This window comes from Solea senegalensis, linkage group LG3 (genome assembly GCF_019176455.1).
Source record: "Solea senegalensis isolate Sse05_10M linkage group LG3, IFAPA_SoseM_1, whole genome shotgun sequence".
Classification (NCBI taxonomy): domain Eukaryota; kingdom Metazoa; phylum Chordata; class Actinopteri; order Pleuronectiformes; family Soleidae; genus Solea; species Solea senegalensis.
In genome coordinates this window covers 5,432,867-5,455,428 of record NC_058023.1, presented here as the reverse complement: position 1 = coordinate 5,455,428, position 22,562 = coordinate 5,432,867, and the positions used below count along the sequence as shown (strand labels likewise).

General features: G+C 40.6%; 2 protein-coding genes across 2 annotated transcripts; both read left to right on the top strand.

The window, feature by feature from the left end:
* The first annotated feature begins 739 nt into the window (after window positions 1-739).
* On the top strand, window positions 740-9,265 carry ap1s1 (adaptor related protein complex 1 subunit sigma 1). Its single transcript, XM_044021897.1, has 5 exons — window positions 740-901; window positions 6,183-6,361; window positions 7,709-7,817; window positions 8,481-8,618; window positions 8,994-9,265. The coding sequence occupies exons 1-5, from the start codon at window positions 899-901 to the stop codon at window positions 9,039-9,041; spliced, it is 477 nt and encodes a 158-aa protein (XP_043877832.1). The 5' UTR covers window positions 740-898; the 3' UTR covers window positions 9,042-9,265.
* A 3,751-nt stretch (window positions 9,266-13,016) lies between these two features.
* On the top strand, window positions 13,017-18,066 carry vgf (VGF nerve growth factor inducible). Its single transcript, XM_044021896.1, has 2 exons — window positions 13,017-13,366; window positions 15,297-18,066. Exon 2 carries the CDS (start codon window positions 15,352-15,354, stop codon window positions 17,518-17,520), a length of 2,169 nt encoding a protein of 722 aa, XP_043877831.1. The 5' UTR covers window positions 13,017-13,366; window positions 15,297-15,351; the 3' UTR covers window positions 17,521-18,066.
* Window positions 18,067-22,562: the final 4,496 nt, after the last annotated feature.

The window sequence follows — 22,562 nt, the reverse complement described above, 5'->3', positions numbered from 1 at the left end:
AAATCCACAAATATACAGTATGTATAAAAGTGCAATGTAAAAAACATTATTCTTACTTTCATAATGTGCCAGGACTTGTTTTACATATATTTAATCAGATTTTAGTGAGAAAAAATGGTTACATTCTGTGTAATCTTACAAATGTAAGTTTAAATGCAGCAATGGTTTAAAATGAAGCTGATTAATTAAACAAGGCCAAAAATGTTTCCATGTTTTCTTTTTTTTCATTTGCTCGTGGAGATGTTTACGGGACATCTGTGGAAAAAACAAACATGGGTCTCGTTCCCATGCGTGGCAACAAATTACAACTCTCGCTCTCACGTGTTATTAAAGCGTAGTCACATGATCATTTTCCTCACAGATGTCTCCTCCTGAGCTCCGGGGATGTTTAACAACAACTGTGACCAGAGACGCACCTACAAAACTGGTGTACTAGGCAAATGCTTAGGGCCCCCAGGAGCAAGGACAAAGCCCCCTTACCTTTTCTTTTATTTGCTGGTTCAACAGTATGGTTGCAAAAATGACCTAAAACATATCATAAAAGAACCAAAATGACAATTGACAATTAAAATAAAATAACACATTTATTAGACCACCAAATTAGACCGTTGCCTACCCCCAAAAAAAAAGTCTCGGACCGCCTCTGCCTGTGACACAAAAATATATTTTTAACAGATGAAATGTCACCTGAGGCGAATTGGAAGGCAGGCATTTGTGCGCATGCGCAGAGTCAGAGGCGGAAGCTGCTGCCGCTGCTGCTGTGCAGCACTGACACTGACATGGAGCGACGGTGTTAGCCGCCGTGTGTGTGAGTGAGTGTGTGGAAGTCGGACCGGGCAACAACACAAGTATAAGTTCGTCTGAAACGTCGCAGTAGCTCCGTACGAACCTGACAATAATGGTAAGTCACCGCCGCTGACTCGGTTTAAAAAAAAGAAAGAAAAGAGGACCAGGGGCGAGCTGCTAAGCTAATGTTAGCAAGGTGTACGGTTTCAGGAAGTGTTTTCACCTGCGCTGCCTTCACCTGGCTCTGTTACCCTAGCCTGGATGCTAACAGGCCAAACGGTGTGAAGCAGCTGTGTCTCTCTCTGTCTCAGTGTCGTGCTTTTATTGTCTTAAAAAACTCTGTAACTTCATACCTTTGCTGTCTGTCCAACCATGTCATCATGTCATTAGTCATTTATTTACATAAATGTAAGGTGTCTCTCTTTTATTGCCTTGAAAAAAGTACAGATGCATGGTTGTTCTGCTCTATGAACTTAAAATAAGCTGTGAAAACATTTAATATATGCTTAAAATTATGCATATTGATTTAATGTTATGTGTAGGGCCATTTCTAGCTCTGTGGGGGCCCTATGCATGATGCAGTTTGGGGGCCCCTATGGTGTGTTTCCACTGAGTGGACCGGTTCGCTACAGTGTTTCGTTTCCATTAGGTGTCATACCAAAGTAACCGGCCCCCAAAGTGTTTTGGTACCCTTACCTTGGGCTACCAGAGTAAATGTATGATACGGTATGGGCGGAGCTAGAGCCATGACAGTCAGCTGACAGAAATATGTCACTCCCTTGCAACTGGTGTGTCTTTAACGCCTGCAGTCTGTTCTCATACAAAGCTTGATTGTTTGTTGAAACAGCCATAAACAGAAAAAAGCAGAAAAGAACAAGCTCTTCTGTTGTTGTCCTTTGTATTGTGTCACATTCAGTGTTGTCGTTATTGCACCGGTTACAATGTCATGCTGTGTATCTCGCTAGTTAGTTACTTGTTAGTAATGAACTTTACATGTAACACTCCAACCCCCGTCAGGACTATTTTGGATCTATTACTGTTTGTATGGTCATTTCACTAGATAAACAGAAATCAACATAGACTATTGTTGCCTGGAATAAAAATACAATAAACCATCTATTTTAAAGTGCAACAATGAAAACAAACCAACACTAATACTTAAAACATAAAACTGTATAACATAACCAAATTACTTTGTGATATATATATATATATATAAATAAATATATTTATTTATTTATTTATTTATTTATTTATTTATTTATTTATTTATTTATTCTTCTGCCCCACTAGGATCATTTCTTTTTGACGCCATGACACTGTTTTCCATTAATATCCTCACTAACAGGAACAGGATGTGTAGCTGTCATTCATTCCTATCATAAATGTCTGTCGGACTCGGCGGACATCACCCACAATTTTGACTTAATTATGTCACACAAACACCAGCCACAGCTTATCACCACAGCTTATTTTTATTTATATCCTACTTTTATTTTTTAAGTATATTAGGGATTTGATAGAGACATGAGACGGTTACAGAAAAGGACAGGACATTTTAATTCCCCTCACAAGAGGCTGAACATGCAGTTTGGAGCCCCCTGGTGCCTTGGGGGCTCTAAAGCGTTTGCACTGTATGCTTAGTAAAACATTTAGAAAATTAGCATAAAGTAAATGTTATATAAAACTAAACAGAAAACCTGTAATGTGTGCTTAAATTGTAACATTAACATTTAATGCAGAGGGTCAACGTTAATAAGTAAGTAAGCAAGTATTTAATTTAGACATTTTCAGTGTATATAAGATAACTCATGTATATAACATCAGGTTTTTCTGTATTTGTGTGTTAGTGGTGTGTCTCACTGTAGAGGAAGAATGTAAAGAAAAAGCCTTCTAAATTAAAGATAAGCCAATCATGTTAAGACGGAATGTGACACCCTTCATGAATTATTTTAGCTGGAGCAGAGAGAAAAAAAGTCATAAAACTTATAATGATCACAATACTTTCAGATAATTAATAACATATATTTGAATTAATGTTTAAGGTTTTATGGATTAAAAACAACAAAAACACACTACAAACAGAAACATTTAAAGCAATTGTGCGCATTTTACATATATAAACATTTTAACCTGGACAGAGAAATATGTTTCATGATCTATTTTGTTACTTAACTACTGCCCAGCCTTAATTTTACGTGTAATAAAAAGTGCAGCACTTCCTCTTCTTCAGTAATAAAGGATGAAGATAATAACTGTTATATGTGTTCCTCTTTAACTTGATCACAGCTCATCACTGTGATCAAGACTGTATCATTGGGTTTTTTAAGCACAGGAACTGTTTATTTGTCAAAAAGGTATAATTTACCCCATGTTCTTTTACAGCACATTTTCAAATGTAATGCTTTGGTGCACCGTTTTTTAATTATGTGGCCATATGGTGGATGTAAAATGGCCTCTGCTCGCGTTTGAATGACTCAATATCACTCTTGTTTACACTGATGTCACACTCAGTCTGATATGGATACTGTTTCACATCTTTTAAATTACCAAGCTGTTAAAAATACATTTGCATTGATGTTTGAACACCTCGCCCTAACCAGCCATTTAAAAAAAACAATCCCACAATGCGGTGTAACTGTGACACATTCTCTGCTCCAATTGAAACATGACTCGGCCTAAATACGCTCGCTGGCTTGTGCATTGTGAAGCATCTATATCTGATTTTACAGATTTTACGTCCACTATTTTGATACTCGATTGTTTTGTAAATGAATTAAAACAAGTTTTCAGAGTTTTTCAGCTTCTTAAATGTGAATATTTTCTGGTTTCTTTGCTCCAAATAACAAAGAAATCATAACAACAGAATAATTTTGGGTTTGTGGACAAAAACAAGACATCATTTACAGGTTTGAGAAACACATTTTTTGACATTTTATTTTATGTGCTGCTGATGTGGATCATTTAAAATCAGGTCAGCCAATGGGTGACGATGAAACTTAGTGAAAGATCCAGATATAGCAAATGCTTTTTGATCTATTTCTATTTTTTGACTGTATTGACCCAGAGGAAGTGCACTTCACGATGAAAAGCATTTTTTGCACTTTGATCATCATCACACAACCATGACGGACAGAAATAACACAACAGCCGCACACACAACTACAGTATACTGTAGCATCGAGTGGAACGACGTTTATAAAGGATGTTGTTCTTGCACTAAGTCACTGGGTTTTAGGGCTGTTTGTGCTGTGGCTGCAGCAAAACCATTAATTTCATATCATGATGAATCAATTTGGATAATAAAATGTCAGAAATCAGTGTTTCCCCAATCTCAGTATGAGTATAATGTATTCAGTTAAGAGTCATAGAGGGGGAAAAAAAGCAATTTTACCTGCTTATATCGTACTATCTTATATAATCGTGACAAGATTCATCCTGATCTGTTACGATGTCGCTGAGATATACACGTCTCAACTTGTTAAAAGGGAGTTCCTGTGTTTAATTTGAATTGGCGTTTCGATCAAGATGAAACTTGGTCTGTCAGACATTTTGTTTATTCAGTACTTAACAAGCGTATTGACCAACCAGCCAAAGCTGCTCTAAATTAACAGCATTGGTAATTATCAAAATCATTTATCATTTTTTTATGTAATGTTAACGTTGATACACCAGAATGTAGAAGCTCTTTAAACTCTTTAACCTCTTTAATTTTTAATGCTAAACTATAATTATTGTTTATATTATGTACTGTTTTACAAAAAACTGACAAAATTAGTAAAGCACATGATTATTTCTTGATTAAGATGTTAAATGATAGTTATTTACTTGGGTTCCTGAACAGAAAATTTTGTTTTAGTGGTTGAATGTTATGCTTGATTAATTTCTGACTTCTCAGAGAAAAAGCCCAGTGAGTCGCCTCAGATTAAAATACATTTTAAGTTTTAAATATTTCTAAAGTATTTCTGTTTTCCTGTTTTTTTATGACAGGTGGGGCTAATATAAATTTGTTAAGCACTGTCTGTGTGTATATATATATATATATATATATATATATATATATATATATATATATATATATATACATGTGTGTGTTTTACATATATACGTTTTAACCAAGGTCTTTGTGACGTCAACATTGGGCCGAATCTTCCCAGAATAAAGATAAAATTCCAGTTGATGCGTCACAAACTGTAGACAGGGAGTTGTTAACAGAAGTACAGATGTACAGATGAACCTATGCTGATGAACAAACATAAAAACTCTTCAATTGTCAAAATAGTTACATTTTGGTCTTGATAAAACTTGACAAATTCTTAACCTTGATTTATTTTTTCTTTCAAATATTTTTTTTTAAGACTGAGTATTGATTTTTGATGACCTGTTGAGTGAAGTGGCTGTTGTCGTGTGTGTGTGTGTGTGTGCACGGAGAGTGAGAAACCTGTTACGTTGGCAGCTGTGTGTGCGTGTGTGCACATGTGAGTTTTGGCGTGGTTACCGACGGAGAGCATATTGGAGAAACAGGCGGGGCTGCAGAGAAGTTAACAGATGGTCTGATGGTCTCTGGTGACTCTTTGTGTGCGACATATTTGAGCTGTGTGTTTGCTCGACAGTGTTAACAGCGAGCAGATTTTCCTTTTCTGCAGCTGTTTGTTGAAGGCTGTAGTTGAATGCTCTAGAATGTACAGCACTACTAAAAAGGCTGCAACGATTGCAGAAATTGATCACAAACCGTTTTGATAATTGTTCAATCAGTTTGAGTGTTTATTTCTATGGTTTTTCACCTTCTTAAATGTGAATATTTTCTTGTTTCTTTGCTCCATGTGACAAAGAAATTACTGAAACTGAATGGTTTTGGTTTGCGATATTTGAGAACATTATGACTTTGTATTTTTGGGAAACACCAGTCAACTTTTTTCTGCATTTTCTGACATTTTATGGACGAAACGAAACGTCTTGTGAATTAATTGAGAAAAGAATCAAGTTTGAACTGTAATTTATTCATATGAATCCAAACTCCCCGCCTTTCCACATGCTAGTTTTACCATGAGAACACTTATAACGCTTTTTAATTTACTATCAGGACAACGTATAATTAATCTGTTGGCTCATCCCTAATTGAAAATGTTAGAAAGTATAAAAAAAAGAAAATGATGACAATGATAACGTTCTTAAATGTCTTGTTTTGTCAACAAACCAAAATAAACCAGAAAAGAAAACGTAATAACATTGAAGAAGCGAGAAAAATACAGAGAGCTTGTTTTAATCTGTTGTCTTATATATTTGATCGAACATTTTAAAACCCTCATTTGCATGAGTGTCAAGAGCACCGAACCAAACATCAGCGTATTAAAGCCTCGTCTTAAATTTGTTCTGCTATTTTTGTGTGTGTGTAGATGCGTTTCATGCTGCTGTTCAGCCGGCAGGGGAAGCTGCGCCTGCAGAAATGGTACACGGCCACAGCCGAGCGGGACAAGAAGAAGATGGTGAGGGAGCTGATGCAGATCGTCCTCGCACGCAAACCAAAGATGTGCAGCTTCCTCGAATGGAGGGACCTCAAGATTGTCTATAAAAGGTAAAAATTCTTGTGAATCTAAGAAACCCCGGGAATACTTTTTAAAAACAACAAAATCAAGTTATATTAGAGTTATGGACTCGGTCCCAGAATTTGTTTTACAACATGTTCACGTTATATTTCTGCAAATGACAGTGAGCACTGTAACCACATAACAAAGACTTGTATTCCATAAAAACTGTCACGGTCATGTACGTCATGTGATCGAAGAAAGAGGACAACTCAACTTCATCTTTTTCCAATAAGTTTCCAGGCAGGATGTACACGAAAAGGTCCAACGCTGCCCTCCACTGTGCAAAGTTCCCAATTACATTTTTGGAACACTTCCAAGTTCTTAAACACAGATGGAAGCGCCAAAATGAGTGTGCGAAATATGTTAAATTTCACCTCAGAAGAGACTAAATGACCTCTGCAGTTCAGTTTGCTTTAGGGAAAATCATATAGATGTGTGTGTGTATATATATGTATGTGTATATATATATATATATATATATATATATATACATACATACATATATGTGTATAAAGTGTGTATATATGTATACAGTGCATATATATATATGTGTATGTATATATATATATATATATATATACATACATATATGTATATATATATATATACACACACACAAATATATATATATATATATACATATATATAATGTCAGTGTCAGTAATTGGCCCAAGGAATTTTGATATATTGGTGAAAAGTCCAATATAATACAACTGAACAAAATCTTGTAATTTTTAGACCTTTGAATGCATAAATGTGGCTTGTTGCTGCTGGGGGAAAACGCCCTTTTCTTCTGGGTTTTTGAGTAACGCAGCAGGTTTTGTTCTTCCTCTCCTTCGTTTCTCTCTGAAGTTCCATATAGACAGAGCAGTGGAAGTTGTTTGTGTGTGTGTTTGTGTGTGGGTTGAGCTGCGGTAGATCTTCAGGTGGGTGGACAGGGTGAGACCCTGCATTCCATTTTCTCTGATCCGACAACACGGCAGCGAGTCAAGGCTCATTACTGTGAGCAGCAGAATGCAGAGGTGGACCAGAAAACAAAGACGCCATCAGCCTGTGTTTGTGTGTGGGTGGGTGTCTGTAGGTGGGTGATGTGTGTTGAGGGATTTCCTGCAGTGGAAGTGAAGCGAGGAAACTCTGTGCTTGTAGTAGAAACTCTGCTGTTCAGCAGAAAATCCCCTCTTTGCCTTTTCCTGCAAGCCTTGCATTTTGAACCCTTTTTTTTTTTTTCCCTATATAGTGACGCTTTGCTCATGTGTCGTTCTAACCTCACTGTAGCTTCTTGTTTGTATTATACAATTTACTGTACTGATAATTGCTGTTCATGTGTCATGTAGGTACGCCAGCCTTTATTTCTGTTGTGCAATCGAAGAACACGACAACGAGCTGATCACGCTGGAAATCATCCATCGCTTCGTAGAGCTGCTCGATAAATACTTTGGAAGCGTAAGTGATTCGTCTCCTCGAGTGTCTGCGTTGTGTTGCTGTAGTTGACGTCCCACACACACACACACACACACATATACAAGGTTGTCATCGTTCCGTCCAAAACTCCTGCACCCAAAACCTGGCCATGCCAAGAAAGCAATGATGTCGATGGAAGTGCTGCGTGTTTATCAAATCAGGCTTCTCAAAATCAAATTTAAGACCATTTTGTTACCCCTTGTAATTAAATTTGATGCCAACTGCATTAGCATCACTGTTTAAAGAATTTAAAGAAGGGAAAAAAAACATTAAAATGTGTCCCATACTGTCAGTACATGTATTAAACTAGTCCAACCACCAACCACCAATAATCTTGACAGTTCTTTAATCCAATACAAGCCGACTTTTGTCTATAAAGCACTTTAAAAACAGCTGAGGACAGTACAAAGTGCTGTACATCAGATATTAATAAAAATATAGAAAGAAACATCCTAAAAAGAAAAAAACGGACAATAAAGTATGTTATTGTCCGTACTGAATCGAAAGACAAATAGTAAAAATGGCTTAAGACAACAAGTGAGGTTGGGCTCGCATGCATTTTAGGTGTTCCGCGTTGACAATCTGGACCTTTTTTAACAGACTTTACTGTAGAGATCACAATGTTTGTTGTGTTTGCTTGTGCAGGTGTGCGAGCTGGACATCATCTTTAACTTTGAGAAGGCGTACTTCATCCTCGACGAGTTCCTGATGGGAGGAGAGATCCAGGACACGTCTAAGAAGAGCGTCCTCAAAGCCATCGAACAATCGGACCTACTGCAGGAGGTAATGTCCGCTGCAGAGTTGTAGGTCTGTCTTCTCCACAGAGGACGCCAGTGGCAGTTATTCCGGTTCATTCTGCTACAAAAACTAATTTGCAAAGGCAAACAGGATCAGTTTACTGTTGCTGTTTATTTAAAAGCTCATAACTCCAAGCATAGTGGGAGTGTACCAGCAAAAACTAAAGTGCCTCTCCAACAATAAAAAGTATACGTATTCACCTAAACCTGTTTTCATGTCCTCTAAATGTCTCACTGTTGTCCTGGTATGTTTGTATGCTGCATGCTAGTAGACAAAATGCTGCGTTCCATTTACATCGCATTTTAGAATAATATTGACCAAAATGTTGATGTATTTATTTTTTGAACTCCCATTTTGCAGGAGGACGAGTCGCCCAGGAGTGTGTTGGAGGAGATGGGCTTGGCGTAAAATGCAGACAGCCATGTTGTGAGAGACTAAAGGTACCAAGGTTAGAGGGCTGGATGAGAGGGGACGGGACAGAATCTGGGATTGGACGTTCTTTTTGGACTGACACGTTTGGCTCTGTGTATCTGTGGCTCTGGGGACTGATGAGGGAACAGAATGGACCCTGACATCAGCAGGCCCTGAAGCTGTGTGTCTCAGTGTGTGTGTGTGTGTGTGTGTGTGTGTGTGTGTGTGTGTGTGTGTGTGTGTGTGTGAGGAGCTAAGCGTGGGGAAAGAGGAAAAAAAAAAAAAGGGTTACACTTCTATTTATGTGCGTGTTTTGATTTCAAACGAGGAAAGAGAGTAACTTAAAAATGAGACGCGACGGTTGAAAGTGCTGTTACAGTCGCAGTGAGGCAGCTCCAACAGTCACACCTCATCATGAATGTTTGTGACGCGCTGATTGTTAAAACGTGAGGAGCGAGACGGAAGACAAACTAAATAAAAACCCGAGACATCTGGCGTTTGATTCTGTGTTTTCAACAAACTCTCACAAAGTGATCAAAACCAGCAACACGGATCATTTCTCCCTCATCACGCGTGTGGATCTCAGCCATCAGGGAAATCTTTCATAAAAGCAGCTCACAGATGTGTATATTTTTAAAAAGAAAAGGGCTTTGTAATTTCTTAAAACCAGACGAATGCTACAGTTTTTAACAAATGAGGGGGGGGAATAACGTGTATTTGTGGGGACTATTTTTGGTGGCGGATGGATCCACACTTGGGGCAGCAGAGGACGGTGTTTGCTTTGTTGTTGTTGGTTTTGAGCCGCACGCAAGATTTTGTTGACAGAATAAAACATTTCATTTTAAAGCCAGATTTTATTACACTGTCGCACGGCATGTGGTTATGATTGTGTGACGACGTGTAAAAGGGAAACCAACACTAACTCTTTCTCCACTGACGGAAGCGTCGTTTTATCATTCATTTTGAGCTCCAGACGTCACGCGACTCACGCTTGTTGACGCCGCCATGTTGGCAGGAAAACAAGCTTCCGAGAAATGAGCGGCACCGGTGCCGGTTTCAAGACGTCAGAGTTTCCTGCGTGCACTTTAAATCCACGTAGATCCAGCAATTTATCGCAGAAACTGACGGACTGATCCTTATACTGCCCCCTGGTGCTTTTCACGAGTATGGAACACGCCGGAACTGCAGCATTACGACAAAATCAATTTTCTGATAAACTTTCCTTCCCTACATCCTACTTGGGAAAATGCTTAAACGTCACAATAAAAGCATGTAAAATAAGGCTGAAGTTGGCATCCGGGTTTTCAGCTTCCAGGTTGTCAGTAAAGGGGAAACTTGAGGGGAACTTAACGGTAGAGCTGAAACGATTAATGGACGAATCGATTATTAATCGACAACAATTTTGATAATCGATGAATTGTTTTGAAGCTTTTTTCATGATTAAAAGAAAAATATTTCCGATTGATTCAGCTTCTTAAATTCATTTCTTTGCTCTGGATAACAAAGAAATCATTAAAAGTTAATCATTTTGGTTTGTGGACAAAACAAGACATTTGAGAACATCATCATTCCCAGGTTTGACGAACACCGATCAACATTTATTAAGGATTTCTGATATTTTATGGACCAAGCGATTAATCGAGAAAATAATCAACCGATTAATCGATCATGAAAACAATGGTTAGTTGCAGCTCTTCTTAACAGCAATCATGCCCAACACTTTGTCAGATAGAAAAAGTTTTTCCTTAAGTTTCCTCGAATTTGGATGCTAACCTAAGCGTCGCGATCTTCTTCTACGAGCGGAATCTTTTGCCCACGTGTTTTATAGGAGTTGTCGCACTCTGCTGTTCTCGGAGGTCTTTGGTGATCCAGTAAAATTCTCCCGTCAGCCTGTTTCATGCCCGGTTTATGTTTGCTGCCGGTTATGTTAGTAGTGAGTAGCTTCGCTTTCTGCCAAAATGGCGTTTTCTGCATGATGGTATTGCGTGACGTCCGCTGCCGGAGCTCTACAATGAGAGCAAAACAATTGAGCTCAAATCATTTTTATTTTACATTTGTTCCTATTTGCTGCGGGAAACCATGGCAACCAAACTATGGCTCCCCATAAAATGGATTGAAATGTGTTCACGTTAAAAGAAGAGAAAGCACAAGTAAGTGCTGTTGAAATTTATCTCTGGAAAATAGTGTGCGATAATATGAAAAACAAAACAAAACGAAGAACTAAAAGAAAAGATCTCAAACTAAAGAAAACAGTAGATTGGACTCTACATTTCACTGCTTCCAAACGGATTATGGGATGTTGTGAATTCTCTTGTTCCGAAACCTCATCCTTTATTTGCTAAATCTGTGTCCATCGCAGGAATTCGCCTTTACCTTTTCACAGATATGCCCACATTTCCACCTCCTTTCCTACTTTCCTTTGCGATATTTTTCCGAATTTCGTGTTTCCTGCTCAAGTCTGGCAAATGGAAACCCACCAATATTCTCTTTACGCTCGAACCACCGCCCCTGATACAACAGCCGCTCGCGTGTTCAGACAGCGTCTCCTCCACGGTGTTTGATGCTTCCCTCTGCTGTAATAAACAAATCTGTGTTGCTGTATAAGTCGACTGTGGGGGTTTTTACAGTCACTTAACTTACTACTAACCACACGCGCCCACTTCAACATTCTTTCCCTGTCGTTAATCATCGACCTCCTCTTATGCAATGACTTGCAGTGAATGTTGTAAATGTCATTTTCTTGTTTGTAAATGATTTCATATCAAACGGAGCAAAGGTTTTGGTGTAGACTTGTTTCTGAGGCAGGGGGAGATGATGATGATGATGATGATAATGCAGAGCTGTGAAGAGCCTTCGTGTGGGGGGCGGAGCTAAAGGGACTCTTATGTGTGAATGTAATTTTATAAAGAAATAAAAACATTTTAAGCTACATGAAACCAGTTCTCTGTGTTTTGTGAGTGTTACGGATTGAAATGTGTTCAACGACTTAAGAACAAGGGAAGGTGAAGCCGAAGGTTTCATATCTCTACAAACTTTATCAAAGATAGTTATTCAGGGAAAACGGGGAACTACCGATCTTAACCTCTAAAGTCTGAACCCTCAAAAAGACCTTTTAAAGTTGTAAATGTCCTCAACGTGTTTCAACATTAAGAGGTCTGTGAAGGTTCTTATTCAACCAGGTCATAGTCATCTTCGCTAGTTAGCTGTAAGCGAATGGACTCAACTAGTCCAACGAAGTCCAGTTGCCTACAGATAACTACTGAACATCGCATGGTCTCAGGTCAAAATTTCCTCTCATCGTCAATGTTTTGTCAAAATGTCCTAAACCTTAAAATGTTATATCATCAAAATGTCACTATATCCTCATATTAGATCTTCTCAAGTAAAAATGTCCTCACATCGTCAGTACTTTGTCATCAAAAAGTCCTCAATGTTGACATGTTTTGACATCAAAATGTCCTCAACATCAGAATGTCCTCATAGTGCCCAAACGTTTTGCCATCAAAATGTCCTCAAATGTCCTTTTTAAAAAAACTCTGTCATCAAGATGTTCTCACAAACATTGTATGTTCTAACATAAATGTTTCCTCACGTCATAATGTCCTCAAAATGATGGGATTTAACCAAAAGCTTTAACCATAACCAGTTAATGCCTGACCCTAACCCGTACCCTCACCACAATTCAAATCTTAGTCCTGGTTTTGGCCTCCATGAGGACTACTGGTCCTGACAAGGTCGGCGTTTATGCCAGAGATGTCCCAAAGAGATAAAAACACACGCACACACACACACACAGGCACACAGGCACACACAAACTGCCAATTCATTCAGCAGCTTGTGTTCATTCAGCAGCTCCAGCACTGCAGCTAATTGGTTCCAGCAAAAAAAAAAAGGGAGGGGAGATGAGTGGGTGCGTAGGTGTGGGTTGCACAAGGAGGAAAAAAAAATCTTATGAATGAAAATCCAGTCTGGTGACGTCAATGGGGGCAGTTTGACGCATGAATCACGTGGTCCGGGGGGACGGAGGGGAGGGGGAGGTATAAGAGAGCGGGAGCCGCTCTCCGTGCTCCTGAAAACAGACGAGACACGTACACGCGGCGGAATCCCCCCCCAGAGAGGATAGCAGAGAGAGGGAGCCAAACAATAACAACAGCAGTGACACCGAATATTAGATAACAAACCACAGCAACAACAAAAAGCTGTGTGTGTGCGTTTGTGTGTGTGTGTTGTGTGTGTGTGTGAGTGAGAGAGAGAGTGAGAGCAGGACCTGCAGCAGACCTGACGTGACGAGGAGGCGGCGCTCGACTCTTCACGCTGAACAAGTGAGTGACAACTTCGTGAACTCATTATGACTGATGATATGAGCAGAGATGTGATAAATGTGCACATGTTTAAACCGTTGCAGTGCAGTAAACTGGTGTTTTTCAATGTGTTTACAACAACAAACATGTAAAATGGACAGAGGGGGAGGAGGGGATTCCTCACGACTCAGTTTATTTTTTATTTCACTAGGGATTTACAGTGATATTAAAATCTCTCTTGTAAATTATTTTTTAAAAAAGATATATAATGTATGGTATGTTTTATTAATTAAAAACAGCCTTCACTGTTCAAAAGTGAGCGAGACGTGAGCTGTTTGTTTAAATGTGCGTGAACTGCGGCTCCCGTGGGAGCTCAGACCCACTGTTCCCTCCACTGGCCGTCATTCATCAGCATCAGCATCATCCTCATCATCATAATTACCTTAAATTGTTGCCATAAATACCCAGATTGTGCCTCCGCTGCCTCCTGTTTTTCCGCTGCCTCCTGATGATTAATGCTGCTCATTTGCTGCCTTTGATGGTGTTGATGCTCTCAGAGCTGCTGCAGGATGAACTGGGAGTGAGGAGATGACTGGTGCGAGCATGCAGGAGGAGCAGGAGGAGGTCCAGTCATTGTTAGATGCTGCTGAACACGTCTCCACCAACCAACACCACTCAAAAAAAAACATCACCATTTAAATATTTAACATGCATATTAAATAAATCTTGTTATTCAATGGCAGCAATTAAATATTTAGCATGTTTTAATTATTGTGTCGTATACACAGTAATCAACACACACACACAAACAAACAGGCATATACAATCAAATCAAACTTTATTTGTATTGCATCTTTTATACAAACAAACACACATCACAGCAAACACAATAAAGCCACAATCATTTTCCATACACTGAAACACCAGAGGCAAGATTTCTAAGTAAATAATTAAAAATAAAAAAAAAGAATCATACTAAATATAAAATGGCATGAATAACTAAGCAGAATAATAATGGCACCATTATATACAAAATTAATATTAACTAAGCTAAGAATACAAACTAAGAATATATAAAAAAGTAAATGGAATTTGGTTGAGAAAAATGAAATAAACAAAATGAGCAAAACTGATTAAAATAAAAATAGATATCATTCCATTTGAATCCAGATTAAAAAAATAAGTTGTTTTTTTTATATGTAGATTTATATTCAGATGCACTTGTTGCACCATGAACCGTCTGCTTTGAAGATTTCAGCACCAAGGACAGTAACGGCAGCAGCGGGAGTCGCTGTCCTTGGTGCTGAGCTCCATCAACAAAATGGCATTCTGATGATGCAGTGGTGCCACTGCTGCGCCTGCACGCACGCACACACACACACGCACGCACACACACACAGCTGCATATTTCCTCTCTCTCTTCTGTGCTCACACCTCATCAGCTGAACCGCAGCGAACCTGAAAAAAAAAAATCAACATAACAATACAATAATGTGATGATGTCAGAATTTCACATGTAAAACAGACAATTTTTTGGTGTTTTTATTCATCATAAGTACATGCAAAACCAGGGATGAGCCAATATTGGTCAAAATATCATCAGATATCAGGAAAAGAAAAATGTTTATTTCTTCTTGATGGGAGATGACCAAACTGAATTTTGCTCAATTCAACTTTTTTGTCCCCTTGAGGCCAAACAAGAACTCATACTGCAGTCAGTGCTGTGTGGAATCATTTTTATTTTATGAAATAAAGAGATTATTCTACTTTTTTTTCAGTCACCTTATTGTTTGAAAAGCTACGCGTCAGTCACTGAATATTAATCTGTACTTAACATTGTACAATTTCTTCTGTTGACTTCATAGACCTTCATGGTCCATGTCCTTCTTTTAAGAATTCTTTTGTTGCTAAAACTGAAGATGTATATCTTTGCTTTTTCTCTCTCCTGCAGACATTCCTGACTCCGCCCTCCTTGTTCCTCACAGCGTGTCCTGCTCTGAGTGGCCATGATTGGGTCCCAAAATGCCTCAAGTGTCCTTACCCTCCTGGTCCTCCTCACAGGAGCTTCTCTCCTCCATGTGTCCAGCCCAAAGTCCATCGGTGTCTCAGAAGACGACAAAAACCCAGACAGAGATACCGTCTCTGGGCTGAAGGTGTCGGCAGACGAGGAGACGCGATCATTAGAGAGAGAAGAGGCAGAAGAGGAACTCTTTAAAGATGTGGATCCCAAAACGCTGGCGGCAGTTTTACTGGAGGCTCTGAATCAATCGCAGGGAGCAAGAGGGGAGGAGGAGATGAAGGCTGAGAGTGGGGAGGTTAAAAAAGAAGAGGAATACAGACAAGTGAGAACGATGGAAGGAGCAGACCGAGACAGAGATGGACGACAGGAGCTAGAGCTGCTCATGGCCACACAGGGGAGGGAGCAGGAGGAAGAGGAGAGGAGGAAAGCTCAGGAGGAGGAGGAGAAGATGACCGAGAAGGTGACGAGCCGCACGACGAGTCAGACGGTCCAGGTCCAGCAGTCGGTGAGTCCAGAAAGCGGAGCGGAGAAAGGGAAGGGTGACGCTTCCCAGCAGGGACCTGCCAAGACTGAACAAGGCGAGGAAGAGGAGGAGCAGCTCAATCCTGAGGAGCTGAAGAGTCTGGAGACCATGATGAAGGAGTTTCCTCGTGTGGACACAGCCACCAAGAGGAAGGTGGACTCCGAAAACCAGAGAGAGAGCAGAGGCTACAGCAACAACTACATCGTGCCGATAAATAAAGGTGGTAACATCGCCATGTCGAAGAAGAAGCTAAAATGGCAGGAGGAGACGCAGAAAGGGTTGAACGTGCCGTCGTTTAGGGGAGGCAACTTTATGGACGACTTTGAGGACACTAATTATGAGAATAACGCAGTGCAGTCCCAGCAGCCTCCAGCAGAGCAGGATGTGATGGAGGAAGACGAGCCTGACGTCGATGACGACGAGGAGGAGGAGAAGGAAGAGGAGATGTTGAGTCCGGAGGAGGAGGAGGCTCGCGCCAAAGCGGAGCAGGAGGAGATGAGGAGGCAGGCGGCCGAGGCACAGCGAGCAAAGATGGAGGAGGAGAAGCTGGCGGACATCGCCTCGGACATGCTGCTGCGCTACATGGTCAAACAGACTAACGGGAACAAGAAGTACAGCCCGTCACTGTCCAACGCTGCGGAGGACAAGAGGTCGGACGAGGATCCGGAAGTGATGGAGGAGGACGACATCGATCCTCAGACCATCGACAAGCTGATCGAGATCTCCAGCAAGCTCCACCTCCCCGCCGACGACGTGGTCGACATCATCAGCGACGTGGAGAAGAAGAAGAAGAAGGACGTGCCGCCCGAGCTCTCTTCACGTTGGCAGCTGCCTCTGACTCCGATCTCATCGTCTTTCTCATCCAAAAACGGCTTTGCACCGCCTCCGATTTCGACCAGTCAAAACAACTTCCCTGACGCCAAGCAACCGTCTCCTGCCGTCAATCTCCTCAAGACCTGGTTCCACGACAAGACGGCACCAAAATCACCGGATCGTTGGAGCAAACCTGTCAACCCTCTGCAGAATCTGTGGTCCAGACCTCAGAGGCCGCTGTCAATCAAACAGGACTTCTGGCGCAAATCACCCAAGTCGGTCTGGACCGGCTACCCTTCGTACCCCTACGTTTATCCGTTCTACTACCAGAGGAAGCCCTACCCAGACTACTACCCCGTCTACTACTCACCTTCTCCTAGACCCAAGCCCCGTTACTACATCCCCAAACCTGCTATCACCCTCAACAAGTTCCTGGGGAATTCTCTGGACGATGGCGACTCATTTCCTCCCAAGCGTCGCTATCACAGTTGGGTCCAGCCCCGACTGAAAGCCCCTCCCTCTGCTGGGTTTCAGCAGAAGCCGTACTACAGCAGCTACAACCTGCGTCTGTACCCTCGTACGTTTCAGCCTCTGCCCGTTGCCAAACCGCGCTCCCCTCCCAGAATGCCCGTCATCTCTCCTCCACAGAAGCAGAGGTATTACTCAGCCGTGGCACCGGCAGCGACGAGGAATGAAGATTATTACACAGCTGGAAAATTGTCCGACAGCAGCAGCAGCAGCAGCAGCAGCAGCAGCCGTGACGATCTGGAGAATTACATACAGAGGATCCTCATGAACCGACCACAGATCCTGGACTGAAGCACAGACGAGGAGAGAGAAAGAGCCTGACGAATGAAAACAAGGAGAGACGACCTGAAATCCAGTGTGTTTCTTTATGATTTAGTTTTGCTGGTATTTGGTTTTTAGTTCATACAGGTTTCTTTCTGATGTTTTCATTGGTTGTTATTGGGACGAGGACATTCCCAGAGCTAATCTGGATAACATGGAACGTTGGAGGGAAAAAGGAACGAGAGAGATATACATCGCCACTCCTCCAGTGCAGAGAAGGAGGAGGAGGAGGAGGAGGAGGAGGAGGAGGAACATGGATGATCTGTTGGAAAAGCATGACGTGGCAAAAGATTTGTATCATGCTAGGACTCGTCATCCAAACTCCCGACATGACCGCATTCTCCATTTGGACGTTGTACAATGCCAATAGAGGAGGACGTGTGACTGTGTTGTTAGCTGTACCTTTAAAACAAACACCTTTAGAGTCCCCATGAGTCGTAGGTCGTGGCGGCGGCTGATGGAGTTTTACTGTGCATAAAAAGAACATTTGTGGGATTATCTCAGGCAGGGAAGACGGAAAAAAAACACACCATACTTCACTACCATTAGTATGTGGACACCAAATGTTACCTTAAACTAAAAGCATCAGTGGCGTTTTGAGGGTTTTAGGGGGCTCAAGGGCAAAAGGAACCTGAGGGAAAAACTAGCTATTGTTAGCACTGAATTTACAGGTAATCCAATCTTGTTTTACTACAAATTCAACAATCAGCACAAGCGTAACACTTGCCTGATAAAATTGGTGTCGGCTTAAGTCCATGATATCTTCAGAATGTGTTTGCCTCTTTCTCTCGCCGTTTGTTTACTGGACATAGGCAGTCTGAACATCAAGATGACTCGGGGAACATATACTAAAGATATCATGGACTTAAGCAGGTGCAGATTTTATTGTGGGACCCTTTTGTTAGGTGGTTAAAATCTGTTTTTCATTGCGTTACAAGGCTTTATGACGTGGTTTGTAGAAGAATTAGCTTTGTTCTGATGTAGCTGTTGTTTCTGAGGACTAATGCTGTCAGCCATTTTGGGTCAGGCCCCCCCACACACACTCAACTTGGAAAAAACCCAACAATAATTTATGGAAAAATGTGCACCAGGGTGTTGCTGTGCTACGACGGGAGAGGACTGTGATCGAGTGTCCACATACTTTTGGCCGTAAATCATAATCAAGGTCATACGTAGACGTAAAGAAAGTGTAAAGTTATACCCTCGACTTAAAAATGAATCCATTTTATGCAAATATATCATTTTGTATTATTTGTATGAAACATAACATGAGTCAGAGTCATCATGTATGTTCATACGTTCATACGCACCAAAGCTCCTATTGATGAAATATGAGGCAGCAGCAGCATATTTCATGCAGGGGCTGTGGAAGCCACATGAACACCACTGGAACGGCTTGGATGACTCATCCCTTTGCATAACTTCAATTACCTTGTTGCCATGGCGCCAAACCTCGGCCAAACTCCATACAGTTGACACCTACAGAGGGGGCTGCAGTGGTGGAGGCACGCTGGTCCTTTTATGAAACAAAAGCAGCTTAAAGGCTGTTGACTTTTTATGTCGTTATTTTTTAATCCCGTGAAAAGACCAAACTAAAAAAAAATCTTAATCTTCTCTTCATGAATTAAGTGGTAAATCAGATTTTATTGAGTGTGGTTGCATGAGGTGTATTATTTCACCGTTTGTCTGACACCCCCCACACACACTCACCAAACCCCATAGAGAAATTTTACATCACAGAATGCAGAATTTGTAAATCCAGGGCTTCTTCTGTCAGTGAGTTCAAATGTCTTATTTTGTCCGTTTCTGTGTTTGAAATAGTCCAACTTGTATAAATCCATAAATGTATGAAACGGGGGCAGCAGTAGAACAGCCGCTCTTGTGTCCCTGCGAGCTAAAAACACACATTTTCTCTATGGGGTTTGGTGCAGGAGGTCGACGGATCAGAAAAACGACACCATTGACCTCTAAACATATTCTTTAGATGTCGGTTATTTAAGGAAGCATAGATTTTATTTGCTAGAAGGATGAAAAAGTGGCACCTCAAACAACCAGACTTCAGAAAATCAGAACTATTCCTTTAAAGAGAGTCATTCTAAGTGTCCCTTAAATCAAAGTTTTCTTCAGATGCTCCTCTTCATCGCCATCTCAAAGTCTATTTTTTTATTATTCTTTTTTGATAGTTTTCGAACATTGTTTACATTTGTACGTGGGGCGTTGTTTCCGATCTCAGAGCGACCGACGTCTGCTGCCTTACATATGTCACTGTGACATTTCCTGCCATGGTGCTCGATATCAGCGTTTCACTTTCTATACGGGGGCCCTTTTTAAAGATGTGACCCAAAATAATTTGGCAAATTTGTTGGGGCCCAAAAATCCCTTCCTGTGACCCTTCTGTGGGTCTCGACCCAATGTTTTCTTTTTTTCTTACCACTTGATATTATCCATGAAAAAAAAGGCTGTAGCAGAGGCAGATGAGATTATGGAAACAATGGGAACAGTTTGTAGAAAACAAAACAAAACCACAGTTTATATATAAACGATCATAATTTCACCGCTTGGATCCGACAACGATGTTGCAACAAAAAAAAAAAACACAAACAAAAAATAATCTGCTGAGATTTTCCTTCTCTTCTTAAACGACTACTGATAATCAGTAGTCAATAATTATGTGAGTAGGACCGGGAGCAAGTGTTTTGCTCTTGTAGCGTTTGTAGGTGTTGTTTGACCTTTGTGGACGTCTGTTGCTAGGCGATGAGCAAACCTCAGCATCTGTGTGTCGACAATCGAGCAGCGGGGGGAAAAAAAAGGAAAAATATGGAGAGAGAGACAGACAGAAGAAAAAGTTTTTTGTAATCTTTTTGATTTGTCGTTTTCTATGAGATTGAGACTAAAGTTAGAGTTAGAAACAACAGGGCTGAAGGTGAAAGTACAGTGTCTGCACGTTTCTCTATACTTGCATTTAAATGGCCTCTCTTTTTTAATTGTACAAGCATCGATAAAAAAAAAAAAGCATTTAAAAAAACAACAACCTTAATGTTGACAGAAACAATGACATTGGTGTGTAAAAAAAAAACAAAAAAAACAAAGAGTAAAATCATTGTTTGAGTCATGTATGCGGCCAGTATTGTCTTTCTAGATGTACCTTGTTGTGACCATCGTAATAAACATGCATTTGCTGGATGTTTGCGGCGAAGAAAACAAATAAAGTTGACTATTTTTATCACAAGAGGGAAAAAAAAAAGGCTGGTGTCGTTTGTGTCGCAACCTGTGGAGCCGGCCCCTCTGGCGGTCACTTTATAACGCCGGAAGATGGGGGTCACATTTTCCCTTCCCTCACTCACACTTTGAGTGACAGAGCAGCTGCTACAGTAACAGCGTGGTTTCCTGATGAATAAGTCATTAAGGGGATAAATCACATCCAGTGTCGAGCACCGTGTTCTGATCACAGCTGAGACTCTCGCCGCAGGAACACGCAGGAGTTCAGTGGGGTGTGTGTGTGAGTGTGTGTGAGTGTGGATTCATATCTTTATGAGGACCAAAGAACGTATACACCTACATTTTTGAGGACATTTTGTCTGTTTCTCGCAACTTTACTGGGCTTTTTTCAGGGTTAATTTTAGAGTTAGGGTCAGAATTAGATTAAGGGTTAGATTTAAGTTAAGGGTTAGTGTGTCTATGAGTGTCCTCATAGTGTGAATGCTGCGCAGTCGTGTGTGTGTGTATGTGTATGTATGTAATTGATCTATATGAGGACATTTTGTGTGGTCCTCAAAGCTTTTAAGGGTGAAGACTTGGTTTTAGGTTTAACACAATGCAAATGTTAGCCCTAAACTTAACCAGTTTCCTTAGAAAATGAGCTTCTTCATTAGGACCAGGTTCTGGTCTCCATTAGGATTACTGGTCATGACAAGGCCTGTGTTTTTGCCAGAAAAATGTCCTTAAGAGGCAACAAATGTAAGCAGTAACCACAGAGGCGTGTGAAGGTGTGACTGATGTTCAGCATGTGAGCGTGACAACAGAGGGAACGATGAGATGAGTCAGGAAAGAGCAGGAGAAGACGAAGGAGACGGGATTAAAATTAGCACAAAGACGCACTGAAATAGAAGCAAAATGAAAAGATGATTTTGAAAATGTAAAATAAGATGAAAGATGAAGAGTGATGAGGGTGAAAAGTAGCAGAGGGAGAGAGAGGGAGGGAGGAGCGGAGCGGGGCTGATGGTTGCAGCTCTGCCCACGGAGGAGAGGTGCAGTGATTCATGGTGTCACGTGGTGAAGACTGGGTGACTCATCCACCAACATCATCATCATCATGCAGCCACTGCAGAGCACCATCACACACACACACACACACACCATCACACACACACACACACCATCACACACACACAGTCAGATTAAACAGTCCGTAATTATGTGACTTAATCAAACATGTGGGAGCAAATTAATCCAGAAGTGGTGCTGAATTTTACCTTGTGTGCACACAACAGTGTTTCAACCACTCGACATGAAAGTGTACATATGTTTATTTTCTATAGCGTCTAAAAGATTTTCTAAAATTCAGCAAATAAATGTTTTCATGAACAATTTTAATGACATTTTAGCTCATTTTTGGACAACATACTATACTATGACTTTTTTGGCCGATTTTGGACGACAAAGGATACTGTGACTTTTTTGAGTGATTTTGGATGTCATACTATACTATGACTTTTTTGTCTCATTTTGGACGACTTACTATACTATGACTTTTTTGACTGATTTTGGACGGCATATCATACTATGACTTTTGGACGACATACTAAAGTATGACTTTTTTGAGTGATTTTGGACAACATACTATACTATGACTTTTTTGAGTGATTTTGGACAACATACTAAACTATGACTTTTTTGAGTGATTTTGGACAACATACTATACTATGACTTTTTGTCTGATTTTGGACTACATACTATAGTATGACATTTTGGTCTCATTTTGGACGACATACAATACTATGACTTTTTTGTCT